The 13,858-nt window shown below is 49.6% G+C and overlaps 1 protein-coding gene across 2 annotated transcripts; it reads right to left on the bottom strand.

Moving 5' to 3' along the window:
* Nucleotides 1–868: 868 nt before the first annotated feature.
* LOC119093561 (transmembrane protein 50A) lies at nucleotides 869–8,709 on the bottom strand. 2 transcript variants are annotated; one of them, XM_037216525.1, is made up of 5 exons: nucleotides 8,615–8,709; nucleotides 6,255–6,380; nucleotides 5,682–5,794; nucleotides 4,946–5,109; nucleotides 869–1,719 (listed from the first exon to the last, which is right to left on the bottom strand). In XM_037216525.1, the coding sequence occupies exons 2-5, from the start codon at nucleotides 6,348–6,350 to the stop codon at nucleotides 1,613–1,615; spliced, it is 480 nt and encodes a 159-aa protein (XP_037072420.1). In that variant the 5' UTR covers nucleotides 6,351–6,380; nucleotides 8,615–8,709; the 3' UTR covers nucleotides 869–1,612. The 2 variants fall into 2 exon arrangements, with proteins under 2 accessions (XP_037072420.1, XP_037072421.1); XM_037216526.1 differs by lacking the exon at nucleotides 8,615–8,709 and adding an exon at nucleotides 8,399–8,489.
* Nucleotides 8,710–13,858: the final 5,149 nt, after the last annotated feature.

Below are 13,858 nucleotides of genomic sequence, written 5' to 3'. Positions count from 1 at the left end.
CTACGTTAATCTGTGTGTAAGTAGGGGAGTGCATTCTACATACTCCACATCCAAGCGCGTAAGACCTATATCTAGGCGTGGGCTCACCTGCGAATACTGATTCGGGGTCGTATTCTTGTCTCTTAGGGTTGGCCCCCAATCAGGCATGCATTCGATTCAAGACAAATCGATAGGAGATCCATGAATCACATAAGCTTTTGAGGAGCCACACATGTAACTATCTTTTAGATGCAAATGTAATGAATCGCTAGAATTTCCAAAAAGGACTGACGAAGAAAGACTTATGTAGAATGACTGCATAAAAGGCGTACTTTCTCCTTTCGTTATGGTCAAGCGGGGCCTCCCCTGTGGCCATAACTTTCAGCATATCTCTGCCATCGCGGTGTGGTGCATAGCATATGCATGGAGGCATCCCTACGACTTGTCAATTTGTATTGCAAGCAATTTTACATATATCAAGATAGTTGGCTGGTTCGGCCGAATAACGATATGGCGCCACTGTACGATGCATAAGTGTGGTCATTTGCAGAGCTCTTTCGACCAGAAATGATCGTTTCAGGGCTATGGGATGGAGAATGGATGGCAATGATGCATGACTATATACGCCTGGGGGTGGGGACGGGGGAGGAGGGCAGCCACCGAGCTTAGCTCGAGCAGGAACCCTCCGCGCGGTATGTGCTTGGCGCCCGGTCGGGGACTCCCTTCAGCAGACCTCCCGACCCACTCGAGGCTGATGCATGCAGCCTGCCTCGGACAAAGGCGCGTCGTGAGGATGCAGGATGAAGCACGAAGGGGGATCAGACGGTCGAATGTATCATATGTTGCAAAAAGCATCATATGGCTTCCGAAAGTTAGGGAAAATGTGCCACAATGCAGCAGTTTGTGTATTTCAACACATTTGGTTTGGTTACATTAGCCTACTTTCCAGATCACCGGTTCCGTGTTTCCCGGGGGGAAATCCAGCTCGTGCTATGCCGTTGCATTTATGTGTAGCTAAACTTAATAAATTAATGCGGCATAATAGTTAAGCGACGACCATCATCACCCGCACTGAGTCACATTATCGCGCAGAGTCGCGCGATAGCCTGGCGGAAAATATGATCACAGGGAGGGAAACAAAGTTAGAATGAACCACCTAACATAACTGACACGCCAATGAAAAGCGTGTCAAAACGTAATGTGGCTGGCTGCTGACAACTGCCCACAGAGACCAAGGCCTGGAGATCCGGACGTCAGCCCTAGCAGCTACGGCCCTAGCCAGACCTAGCAGCGCCGCTCAAGCTACACACGTGTTCACCGCAGTGCCCGCGGCTCCGGGTTACGCCTCAGTGGCGGTCAGCGGACCCGTCAGCGGTCTGCATCTGACCGCGGCAGCCGGCGCCCGGCTCCGGCCGTGTCACGGCCAACAGCAGTCCGACACTTGGCCGTCAGTCGGCGAGGAAGCCGGGCCCGGCGGGCCGCTCGTCGCGCCAAGTGCAGCCGCCGACTGACGGCAGCGCCGGCCCGGTGCCGCCGCCCGAGGCTGGGGCGGCCGGCGGCGTCACCACGCTCACGGCTGGCGTCGGCCAGCGCCGGCCGACGCCGTGGAACGGGGAGAACGGAGGGGGTTAGCTCAGCCCCACAGCTCCTCCGAGCGTCCGAACTTGTAGACGAGCGAGCCGGCGAAGATGAAGAGGTTCTGGAGCACCACGGCGATGCCAGGCCACTGCGACCGCGAGCCTGCGGCAGATGAGCAGGGTCAGCGCGGGCGGCGCACCACTCACTGGGCTCCCCAACACATGACAGAGGAAGCCGACTGCCCACGTCCGACGCAGCGCAACTGGACAGAAAGATGGCTGTCCCGCCAGACACAGAGACAATAGAGCAGCTGTCCGCCAACACGGGGGCGGACGGACAATGATCTCACCCGACACGAGAACAGTCAGAAAACTGCTTTATCTGAGAGGGTCGATAGCTGTCTAATCTGACACAGGGACACTCAGACAGCTGTCTCATCTGACACAATGACAGTCGGACAAATGTCTCATCTGACACATGTAAAGTCAGATAACTGTCTCATCTGACACAAGGACAGTTGGACAGTCGTCTCATTGACACAGAAACAGTCGGACAGCTGTCTCAGCTAATACAGGGACAGTCGGACAGCTGTCTCAGCTGACACAGAAACAATCAAACAGCTGTCTCAGCTAACACAGACAGTCCGACAGCCGTCCTATCTGACACAAGGACGGTCGGACAGCTGTCTTATCTGACGCATGGACAGTCAGACAGCTGCCCCATTTGACGCTAAGACGGTTGGACAGCTTCTTATCTGACACAGAGTCCAGAGCGGCCTCGCCAGATTGACGGGCTGTGGCACAGCCTATCCAGCTTGACGCGAGGACAGCTGCCTGATCAGACACAAAGACGGTTGGACACCACAGACAGCGGCTGAACACATGCACCACAGACGACAAAACACGGCCCACGCACGTCCGTCTGGAGAGCCAGCCCAGCCGACAGAGCATCGCCGGAGAGTGGGCATCTTGCCTGCGCAACACGATACAGCCAGAAAGCGACACCTATCCCCACCAAGTCCCCTCGCCGGCGGCCGGCTTATCCGGCTCCGGACGCCGGCTGTGGGGCGCCGGCCGCTGGACAAACACGGACGAGGCTCGCCGGCCGCTGACGGTCGATGAATCATGTCGGAGACGCGCCGCCACGGATCAGGCGTCGCCGGTCAACACGCGGGCCGCACTGTCTACACCGCTCCGGTCCAGATTGTTGGTACGAGACCACGTGCCCTAACACGCCGATGGAATCTGAAGAGACGGCCACAACAGCTCCCGCAGCATGGGCCAGGCGTTAGACGAGTGCGCCGCATCTGTCCTTTCGTGGTGCTTACAAACGTTGCGTGGATTCTAACACAACATATGGTGACAGCCGGGCAGTGATAACAGCTCCCGCAGCATGGGCCAGGCGTTAGACGAGTGCGCCGCATCTGTCCTTTCGTGATGCTTACAAACGTTGAGTGGGTTCTAACACAACACATGATGACAGCCCGGGCAACGATTACATCCCTGACACGAATACCCCCTTCAATTCATCCCCAGAACTACTCCTGTGAATGCTTAGGCCCATCATGTGACGATACAAAACAAGGCGCAACATTGAACGTATCAAAGGTTTTTAATTTTGGAGGCAGGCATAAACATATTTTTAAAAACATATTTTGTTTGTTCCAACAAAATAAAGTAGGAAGACTTTTTCGTATCGCTCATTACCCTTCAATCCAAGCCTCAGAGCTTTCCATTTCACCTGTTGTCACGGATTGCCGAGGCTGGTGGAAAGGCGACGCCTCCCCCCTCGAGTGCGCGCCACCACACAGCGGCCTGTCGAGGCTCCCGGTGCCTCCGCCGCGGACAAGTCTGGCCGGGGCGGGCGTCACGGCAGGCGCCACCTCAACAGACTCGCACCAGACAGCAGTCTGCAGTGCGACTGACTGGCCGTCTGACTCAGAGCGTGGGATTAACTCCGACCCTGACCCTGACCCTGAGCGGCACGGTGCAAAACGGACGCGGCTCCCCCTTCGACTCCAGAGCGTATGAACCAGTCACTTCCGATGGATCTGATCCCGGTGACAGTTTCGGAGGTAATCCATTCTACGCAATCCTTAAAAGCCTGCCTTGGACTTTTGGTTGGACAACAGTATAGTCATATGTGAATGTAATATATGTGTTGCACATGGAAACCGTCAGGTTATCAGTACATTTTGTTGCCTACTTTTTTTTACTCAGCTGACAAGTGACTTCGCTAATTTAATTTCGAATCGGCTTCATCAGAAGCGTTCGGGGATCGATCCCAACACGCCTTCACACAAATCTGATCGATATCAGAATGGGCGTCGACCACACCCGGAGTCACGAACATGTCCGGCTGCGGGCCGATGAAGGGCTGAAGATAGGCTGCGGGCTGAAGATAGCGGGCACCAGTTCCACCCCAATGTGGCACGTTGCTGAGATACAGGGCTTGTGCACAAAGGACACTTTCGGCTGCGCAAAACGTCACACAAACCTGAAGGTGCATTCTTGTAGCAGGGAATACATGCTGAGCAGTCTGATGTAAGAGCCAAAGTGCATTCACTCGAAGCAAAATATTTTCTTTCTGTCTTCCTGTGTTTCTGGGCGCAGACCGACATACAGGGATCTTAACGGAAAACAAATATCCTTCATCCAAAGTACTCGCTAAGCATCACGCTGTCTGCACCCACCCGCTGCCCACTCATTATCAGTTGCACCTATCCGTCTGTGCTTGTGATTGGCCCAGCGTGCATGTGTCGTTGGGGGCTTACGACACACTCAGCTGCTGAGGCTATATGGCGTCGCCTGCCTCTCACCCTGGCAGGAAGGGCGGGCACCGCGAGGAATCGAACCCCGTACCTCTGGTTTCCCAGACGCGTTAACCACTGCACTACCGACACTCCACCCGTCTGTGCTTTTCGGCAATTGAGTTATAACCTGTGCAAATGTTTCAGAAAAGTCTCCGCCGAAACATACTCTTTCGCCTCGCTGAATGACAGCGTAGTGTGAATGAAGCTAATCATGACTCATAGAAGCGCGAAGTGTGGCAGTCTTCAAGAACCCACCCGAAATATTTTGTAAGCGTTTTAATCATACCTGCACTGACACCCATAATTTTCCCAAACCAACCCATTAACCATTTCTCACCTATGTTTACCCATTTCACATTATGTGAGTATTCGTGGATGTACCCGATACGTGAATCCCTCTACCGTCTTGTGTGCGTAGATCGGGACAGCACTCCCATTCTGGAACTCACGCCTCATGCTGCCTGCATCAGACGAGGCACATAATTATCCCCCCGGTCAAATGCTGGGTGAATGTTAGACCCAGGTCAAACGATACACCACGACGGTCGGGCGGTTCACAGGTCGGTTCACACGTACCGCCAGGAACCACGTAGCCCGCGAACAGGATCCACATGGCGGCGATGATGGCGACGAAGCCGAGCAGGAATCCCAGGAAGAGCCAGACGCGCGCGCCGCGCTGCGCCAGGCAGCCGGTCGCGTACAGGTCGCCGCGGATGTGGCCGTTCGAGACGGCGTTTATCCTGCGCAGGCGGCGCGTTCGACATCATCCCCCACTCGTGGGCGCAAGCATGACGCTTACCGGGCAACGCGCGCGCGCGCGCGCGCGCGCGCACGCACGCACGCACGCACGCACGCACGCACGCACGCACGCACGCACGCACGCACGCACGCACGCACGCACGCACGCACGCACGCACCACCGGCCGGCACCGTTAGCGGGCGAGTGGCGCGGTCCGAGGACCTGGAGTTCAGCTGACAGCGTACGGCCTTACCCACAATGGCGAACCCTGCACTGTCGAAATGTCAACTGAGCAAACCTGCAGACTGATTAACGGATCAACATGATCTGAGCAACACACCACAAAACGTCGTCACAACAGGGGCCGTCACCAAGCTGACAGGGGCTGTAGCCAACTATAATATGAGACTGGCAACACAGGAAGGCTGCACACAGCAGTTCCCTGCCAGCAAATACTGAGTACATGACCACTGCAGTGGTAACCAGCCGGATCACCAACAACTGCAGTTTCCCAGCAGGCTCCAAAACAGAGACTGCACTTGCCAACTGGCAGCAAAACGCAGATGGACTCACATGAAGAAGGATATGGTGCCAACCACGCCACAAACGTGGTAGGCGTGATGCATGTCCTTCATCTCGGGGTAGATGGCAGCACAGTCAATCATGATCCACCAGCCAGTGAAGAACTGAAGTGACCATTATACACTGGTAAGAATTCTTTCACAGTGGAAAACAAACAGCTGGCAGAATGTAAGTACTTGACACTGACCCGACCTCTTAAAATGATGGTTTTGTTTGCAGAGTACAAGTGACTGCTGTTTGGGTAGAGAACACATTACAAACTAAACTTGAACACCAAAGCAAATCAACCAAACAAATTGGCCTGAAACCACTGCATATTTATTTTTCCCATCACAGGGGTCGATAACCTTCCCATGATAACTGCAACAGTCAGCAAGGTTTCTATGACTTGTTTCGATATTGTGCCAAAGCTGGGACACAAAGAACAAATCTTGTCACACAAGTGAAACCATCCAGGACATTTATCTCTTTTTGTTCTGGTCACTGGCAGCACCCTGACAAGCCCAAGAGACTACTATGATCCAGCAGCAAGCCCCAGGCCGCGAACCGCCGCCGTCCACTGACCAGGACTCCGCTGACCGCCGCTGCCACCACGTTACGCCGCTCCCCCAGCTCCAGACACTCGCAGTCCATCCGCATGGAGTCCAGACAGCCGGCCATAGTGCTCACCGGAGTAGCTCCTGTTAACTCCTGCAGTACACAGAATACCAGCATTGAGTCCGAATAATTCGCCACGGTGTTCAGCGGGACAGCTGTAATCTAAGTCTGCAGCATATAGAGCGCCCACACTGAGTCCAGCCATCATGCTCAGCAAGACAGCTGCAGTCTGTGTTTGGAGCACACATAACATCAACATTAAGTATAGACAAGTGGCCATGGTGTTTGGCGAGATGGCCAATGTTTGCATATGGGGTACAAATACAGCAAGCAATGCCAACAGTATGTGGGGACACAAACAATTCTACTATGTTGAAATGTTCAACATATGATGAGTTACTTTAGTCCACAAACCACACACCCAGGAAAAAGCTTGGTGTGGTCTTAAATATTGATATTTGGCAATATCAATTGACCATGAGGCATGAAGTGGTCATGAGGGATAAGGCATCACATGGTCATGAGGTGATGAATGTCACAAGGTATCAAGTTGTAAACCTCATCTGCCAAGAACTCTCACATCTTTGCTAAGTGAGAAGCCCTGACAAAACTCTAAGTTAATTACAACAAAATGACTGGGAGGTGTTGAAAATGCCTTCCTGCAGATCAGTTACCCTCCTGGTCATTGGGCACGACAGACACATTTCCATAATGGTAAAATGAAAGAGCCAGGTCATGAACTATCACATGAGCCAGGTCATGAAATATCACATCACCACACATCTGATCTATGCCCGCCTTCACTTTTTCTCACAACGGTTTCAGGAGCTCCCAGGGACTTTAATGATGTCAACAGGTCTTCGGCTAAGATCAAAGTACCTCATAACACTTTCAGACACACACAAAAAGGGCAGCTACCATCACACAAATAACATGGTACTTGTTGCCCTCTACCAACATATCAGCTTTTGACACCCCAGGCACAGTTTGTTGTAAAACCACAAATCATCTCAGCTGCAAAGCAGAAACTTGATATCTTCCACAATTCCTCAATATTCACTGCATTAATAACCAAGAACTCGAGCCTGTCTGTAAAAAAAATAATTGATTGTGCCTGATGCTAACATAATACCAATGGGTGACCAAAATCTGGAACATGGGCTAAGATAGATTAAATTTTTAGATCATTTTTGCTTGAGAGATCCACATATTTTTATATTTTTATTTTCAGAGGAACTCCTGCTTCATCATCCCTTAGCAGGGCCATAATTTCTTGAAACATTATTTCAATGCATCAAAGATACTGGCAACCATGCACCAAACTTTGGCTCTACAATTTATGGCTAGCATGCTTATAAACTGTTGCTGCTATGCTGGACACATTTGGCATGAGTGTTTTTTCACCCTGGCAGCCCAGCTGGTTCTCTATCTTCACTACATACCCATCTTTCTAAAGTTAACACACAAGACAGTGAATTACTACCAACCACCAAACCAGTCAGAAAAAATTGCCTATGCAGGATGCCTTTACCACATCAGTGTCTGCAACCTTGCACCCTTGTGTGCCACCCATGTCATGTAAACTGTTCTGAATTTCCACACTATTTTTTCTGATTGCTGTGAGCATCTTAGCCTGAAATTACCTTTGAGCCATCACAATTTCTCAAAATACAGGCCATGTACAAAAAAGTGATGCTGACCATTCACAGCATTCCACATTCAACTCTGAGCATTCAGCATTAAATCATGAATATTCAGCATTCAACTGGTCATTCAGCACTTGATTCTATGCCTCCAGCATTCAACTCTGTACATTTAGTTACAACATACACACACTGATTGTTGCAGTGATGTCACAGCCACATTGAACAAGCTGAATGAGTGTGTCTAAGCCTTGCTCTAAATTTCAATGATGTGAAGCATCTAAGGAAGCCATCTATTTGTACATTTACTTATGGCAGTAATTCATTAGATAAAATTGGGATGCAAATAATTTGCATTTCCTAAAACCACTATAAAAGTATAATTCTTGCAAAAGTACCAATGATTGGCAAATCCCATTTTTAACCTTTGCAATGTGTGCACAAGCAGTAAACAAATGGACAACTTACATATATGACTTGCCCGAGACGTTCTGCACGAACACAATGACACACAGTGCTGCGTCCGATGGTGGCCTAACAACGGATTGCGAGGGCACAGGAGAGAGCCTATTCCGGACTCATGGAGCGTGACGCGCGAATCACATGGCTCTTCTATCACCAGGCAATGCGCACGTCGTCATTGAAAGTATGAGTAGCACAGATGCCAGGATACGCGACCCTTACCTTCCGCGCCCTCCCCCAAGACGGAACGCAAACTACGCCCGGTTCGTTTCTTCCAATCGTCCTAATAGGCTGCCGTGCATACTTTGCCACAAGTCGGATTTTCATCAGATCTGAACAGAGTGGTGACGTCAATGGTGCCGAGACTTCAATGCTGTGCGGCCGCTAACCGCGAGCCGCAACGCTGCGGCACAGGCGGAACATCGGAAATGCATACATTCGTATACATAACAAACTGTTAGCGTAAGGTGCATATGAACGGGAGGCCAAACACACATAATTTAGTGTTGAGGTTGACAGTGCGCTTTGCAAGTCCATTCCACCAGATATTAAAATGCAATGGCATAAGAAATGAAAACGTGCATACGAAAATCATGCAAGATAGGACGGGCGAAACATCGGGCTCTCTTCGTATCGATAATGGACAGACTATACTGTTAGCGGCAGGTCCATTTTTGAGGGAGTTTAACAGTGAAAAATGGCTCACCATGCCCCAAAATATGCCAACAAATAGATTTTTCCGCATTTTACCAACTTTTTTCTCACAACTGGGGGACTGAAGCTTAAGTTGAAGCAGGAAGGGGAAGGGCTGAAATTTCGCCTAGCTGAATGGAAAAGTACACTCCTGCAGTTAACGCTGTTCCGACTAAAAAATGATATCACAGATACGCACTCTGCTCTGCACTCTGATTTGGCTACCTATAATTAAACCCGCATACCTCTTTGACGTTAAAGTAGTAACGCACATAAGCGTCTGAAGGACGCAACATACGTGGCTCGACACTCGCGATTATTATGCCGACAGCTGAGATCCGATCACGCCAGAATATACGCAGGTACGGATAGAACAAGGCTGACTTCACAGACAGGCACAGACTGAGCACGGCAGAGCGTAGACAGGTACAGACCGAGTACGGCGGCTGTACATGCAGGCACGTACCCAAAAAGTGCAGCATGTGTATACTAGGTACCTCCCAAGCACGGCAGCTACGTGGGCATGCACGAAACAAGCACTGAGCAGAACGGTCTGTACTGCAGCGTACAACAGACTCACCAGGCTCGCCACTCACTCTCACTACCTGCGGCGGCACGACCACGGGGTGCTAGGCCTTATAAGATCTAAGCACATTTCAGTTACTGGCCACTTAACACACCCTAGGGGAGAGGCAGTTTGACTCCCCCCAAATATTTTTCCAGGTAAATTTCCGAACGGCGCGATGTAGTCGCGTTAAACTTTTCATAGCTGTAGAAAATTGAATAGCGGATCTTTTGTTAAAAAATTAGATGTTCTTATAAGGTTGCTGACCTGTGGCAGGTCAAATGTCGGGCCATAGATTTAGTGAAGACAATATCAAGGAACCGTTCAACCTGCTGTAACAACAGAGTGTGAGACAAGGCCATACATCTCGGAGATAGTTTTTTAGGAACACAACTGTTGAATTAACAAATCGCATTGACCTAGGGTCAAGTATGAAGGTCAGAAAAAGGTCAGAGCCAACCTGTTGTATTACTCTAAGGCCCTATGCATGGGCAGTTTCTGGTGCTCACTTTTAGCTTGCTGATAACAGGAGCCACATTTTACATCTTGCATGATCTTCGTAAAGGTCAAAATAGGTCACTGATTTAAATAACCCAGGCCAACGTTTTGTTCTAAGAACATACTGCCCAGCGTAATCCTTCACGCTTCAATGCAAAAACCAAAGCATTGTTAGAGGATTTTGATCACTGTAACATTGGAACGGTTCAATAAGGTCATCGACTTAAAATGAGCATCAGTGGCCTTTTGCGCAGAACAGGTACCTAGGTTCACGGTGGTCGCATGAAAAGGTCTGGGGTACTTTGGACGCAAATCTGAACTGCAACCATGTTTGACCTTATTTGGCCCAAAAGGCTATGACCCGGAGATTCAAGTTCTGACACACGTGAGTTAACGTACAGACCAATGCACTCTGTGAATTTGGTGTAGCTGCTCTCTTAGTTTTTGAGATCTCAGGAGAGTCAAACTGACCCTCCACCCGAGCAAGGGGTATTTAACCAGCCACCCGGGCGAGTGCTAAAAGTCAGATTAGATCACTGACCTGGCGTGACCCAGGCCACTATTTTGTTTTTAGGAGCTTATCGCCTTGCGCAATCCCTGATGCTGTTTTGAATGAAACATAACAGCAATTTCGTAGTTTTTTGGTCACCTTGCCTTTCAAGGTTAAAGGAGGTCACCGGCCTTGAATAAAAACCATTGACCTTTTGTTAAGAACATGTATCTAGCGTCATGGCGGTTTCGTGAAGAGGTGTGGGGAACTTTGGGCTCCAATCTGGAGTTCGACTCTGTTTGACCTTATTCGATTCCAGAATCATGACCTAGAAAACTCAAACTTCGACATAAGTGAGGATACACTGGTCAAGCCACCCTGCGAGTTTGTTGTTTCCAGCTATCTCAGTTTTTGAGATCTCAGGAGGTTAAATTGACTCCCCACCCAAGCAAAGGGTATTCAACCGGTCACCCGGGCGCGTTTTAATGTTGCCTCGTACATTACCATATTCTTCGTCAAATTCTACACAACCGGCTCGCTGTTCATATAATCTGCTATTAACGGTTTGTTCAAGCAAAAGTATTTCGTGAAAAAAGTAACAAGTAAAAGTATTTTGGGTAAAAGCCGACAAGAAAAAAAATCAAGTATAAGATGACAAACTCGACGCCGTATCTGCGCAAATCACCGTTCTGCCCGGCCCGGAAGCATTGAGTGATACGTCGTCGGGGGCTCGGCCAAATAAAATTGAAATGAAACTCCAGAAAATGTGTCGTACTGACAGCTGATAGCCCCATAAAACCGCTGTCGATTGCACCCAGTCTCAATCTTCGGGTTTGAATGTCAGTTTTTTCCCGGGACGCCGTATTATAGCTGTCACGCTGCGGACGTTTTTATCAGCCAACAGCCAAGTTTGTTCAACTTACCTATCGACGACGTTTGATACCGCATAGGGCTATGAGCTGCCCGTACAACACAGCCCTTAGATTTCGGCTTCTATTCTTTTCGGCCGATCCCCGATGACATATGCTCGCTTGTTTACTGCTCGCGCACTTCTAGTGGGCCAGCCAAAGCGGTCATTTGCACAACTACAGCGTCCAATTTCAAATAATTTTACGTGTGCGTGGAAGGTGCAGCCTTGCAAACACGTTGTCATTTTGGGAACGCTATCGGCTGGCATGACATTTCTTTGTTTAAATCCTCCCTTGATAGTGCAGGCTTACGGCGGTGAGTCTGCATGTAGAATGATGGCCATAATACTCTGATCCAGGAAAAGTGCTCATCATCGAATATGGATATTGTAAATATGTACATTGGATGGCACTGATATAAAGTCACAGTTAGGTATGTACATGCCAGCTTTCAGTACAACGGAGTCGTCAGATATCGTTCTCGTTTTTATTCGGTCGGCCCCCGACAGAGTATCAGGCATTGCTTGCTGGCCGACGAGTGCGATTATTTGCATAGATACGGGGTCAAAATTTGAAATATGTTTCCTTGCGCGCAGCAAACGCAGCCTGCACAAACAAATCCATTGTGGGAGCACTCTACGCTGACAATACAAATCTTTCATCCGCGGACAAGATCTTTTTTGTTTAATTCACCAATAGCATGTGCATACCCAACTGTGGCCGGCCTCCGCGTGGAGTAGGGGCCAAAATGCGGTGGCCCGGGACTAAGCAATTATCAAACCAAAATATTGCGACCGTGTGTGTTCGATAGCACTTGAAAGGGATATAAGCTGACAATGTAACCCGTTCCACGGTTCTCGGTTTTGATTTTATCCAGTCCATCCCGCCAGGGTATAGCTTAAAACCTAGTACCAGGCGGGAACAGTGACTTTCACAGATACGGCGTATAATCTTAAATACTTAACTTATGCGCGGGAGGTGCAACCTAGCGCAGGCGATGCATTGTGGGGGCACTACCGGTAAACCATGTAAATCTGTCATTGGTTGACGGTGTAAATCTCTCATCCGCCAATATGATCCTTTCTTGTTTGGGTCACCGCTGGCATGTTTGTACCTGTGGCCGGCCTCCACACACCTGTGGCCAACTGTGGCCGGCCTCCACATAGAGCGATGGACATAGTGCGGCGGCCCGGGAAAATCTTGATAATTAAACGCCAAGATTACAATTGTGTGAGTACTGGTATAAGGCTTTTGGCTGTCATTACAACCATCTCGTCTACCTAAGTTTCGATTTTATTGGTCGACCACCCGCCAGGGTCTCGCTCAATCCTTGAACTCCGCCGGATGCTGTGATTTTCATAGATAAGGCGTTGAATTTTAAATTCTTTTCGCTCTTGCGTTGAAGGTACAGCCTGGTGGATGCATTTATCTTCTGGATCACTGTCGGCTGGTAATATAAATATGTTATCATCCGACATCACCAATTTTATCCAAATCAGTCCTTGACGACGCCTAGCTTACTGCGGCCGGCTCGTCCGGAAATTGATGGCCATCATACAGCGGTACAAGGAAAATATTTATGATAAAACCAGAACATTGCCACTGCGTGGATTTCTAATCCTGGAATAGGCCATCAGCTGCCAGTATAACACACTTACCGGATTTTGGTTTCCAATTTATTCGGTCCAACTCCCGACAGCATACCACTCAATGCTTGCTGGACGGTCAGAGCGGTGATGTATACAGATATCGCGACCAATTTAAACTACTTACATTCGTGCGCTCAGGGTCCAACGTTGCGCACATGATATCACCGTGCAATGGCCATCGGCCGGCAATGTAAATTTCTTACTGGACGTTACCACTGTAAAAAAAAATTCCGCTTCAACTGCGCTTAGCTATCTGTGGCGTACTTGCCCGTAGCGTAACGGCCAAAATACGGCAGCCCGAGCAAAACGTCTCTAATCAAGCCAGAAAGTTCCGAATGTGTGCATTTGATAGTAATGGTAAGGGTTGCCAGCTGTCAGTAGAACACACTCGTCGGATTTGGGTTTCGATTTTATTCGGTCGACCCCGGAAACGTACCCCGGCCAGAGCAGCGATTTATACAAGCATGACGTTGAATTTTGAGTACGTTGTACGCGGAGTACGCGGAAGCTGCAACTTTGCGCTCACGGTGTCACTCTGAAAGCACTATCGGCTGGTATTGTAAATCTTTAATCGGCCAGTATGATATTCTTTCCTCAAACCGCGATGTGAGTGCGCATGCGTGGCCGCGATGTGAGGCCGGCCTGCACGCAGAACGCTGGCCA

Source organism: Pollicipes pollicipes, unplaced genomic scaffold, assembly GCF_011947565.3.
Source record: "Pollicipes pollicipes isolate AB1234 unplaced genomic scaffold, Ppol_2.1 Scaffold_4002;HRSCAF=4701_pilon_pilon_pilon, whole genome shotgun sequence".
Lineage (NCBI taxonomy): Eukaryota > Metazoa > Arthropoda > Thecostraca > Pollicipedomorpha > Pollicipedidae > Pollicipes > Pollicipes pollicipes.
The sequence above is the reverse complement of the archived record's forward strand: the minus strand, read 5'-3'. Positions and strand labels throughout refer to the sequence as shown.

Coding starts and splice junctions, on each gene's coding strand:
- LOC119093561 (XM_037216525.1), bottom strand. CDS start 6,350: ATGGCCGGCTGTCTGGACTCCATGCGGATGGACTGCGAGTGTCTGGAG. Junction 5,795..6,254: donor CGGCGGTCAGCGGAGTCCTG/GTCAGTGGACGG, acceptor TGGTCACTTCAG/TTCTTCACTGGCTGGTGGAT. Junction 5,110..5,681: donor GGCACCATATCCTTCTTCAT/GTGAGTCCATCT, acceptor CCGCCTGCGCAG/GATAAACGCCGTCTCGAACG.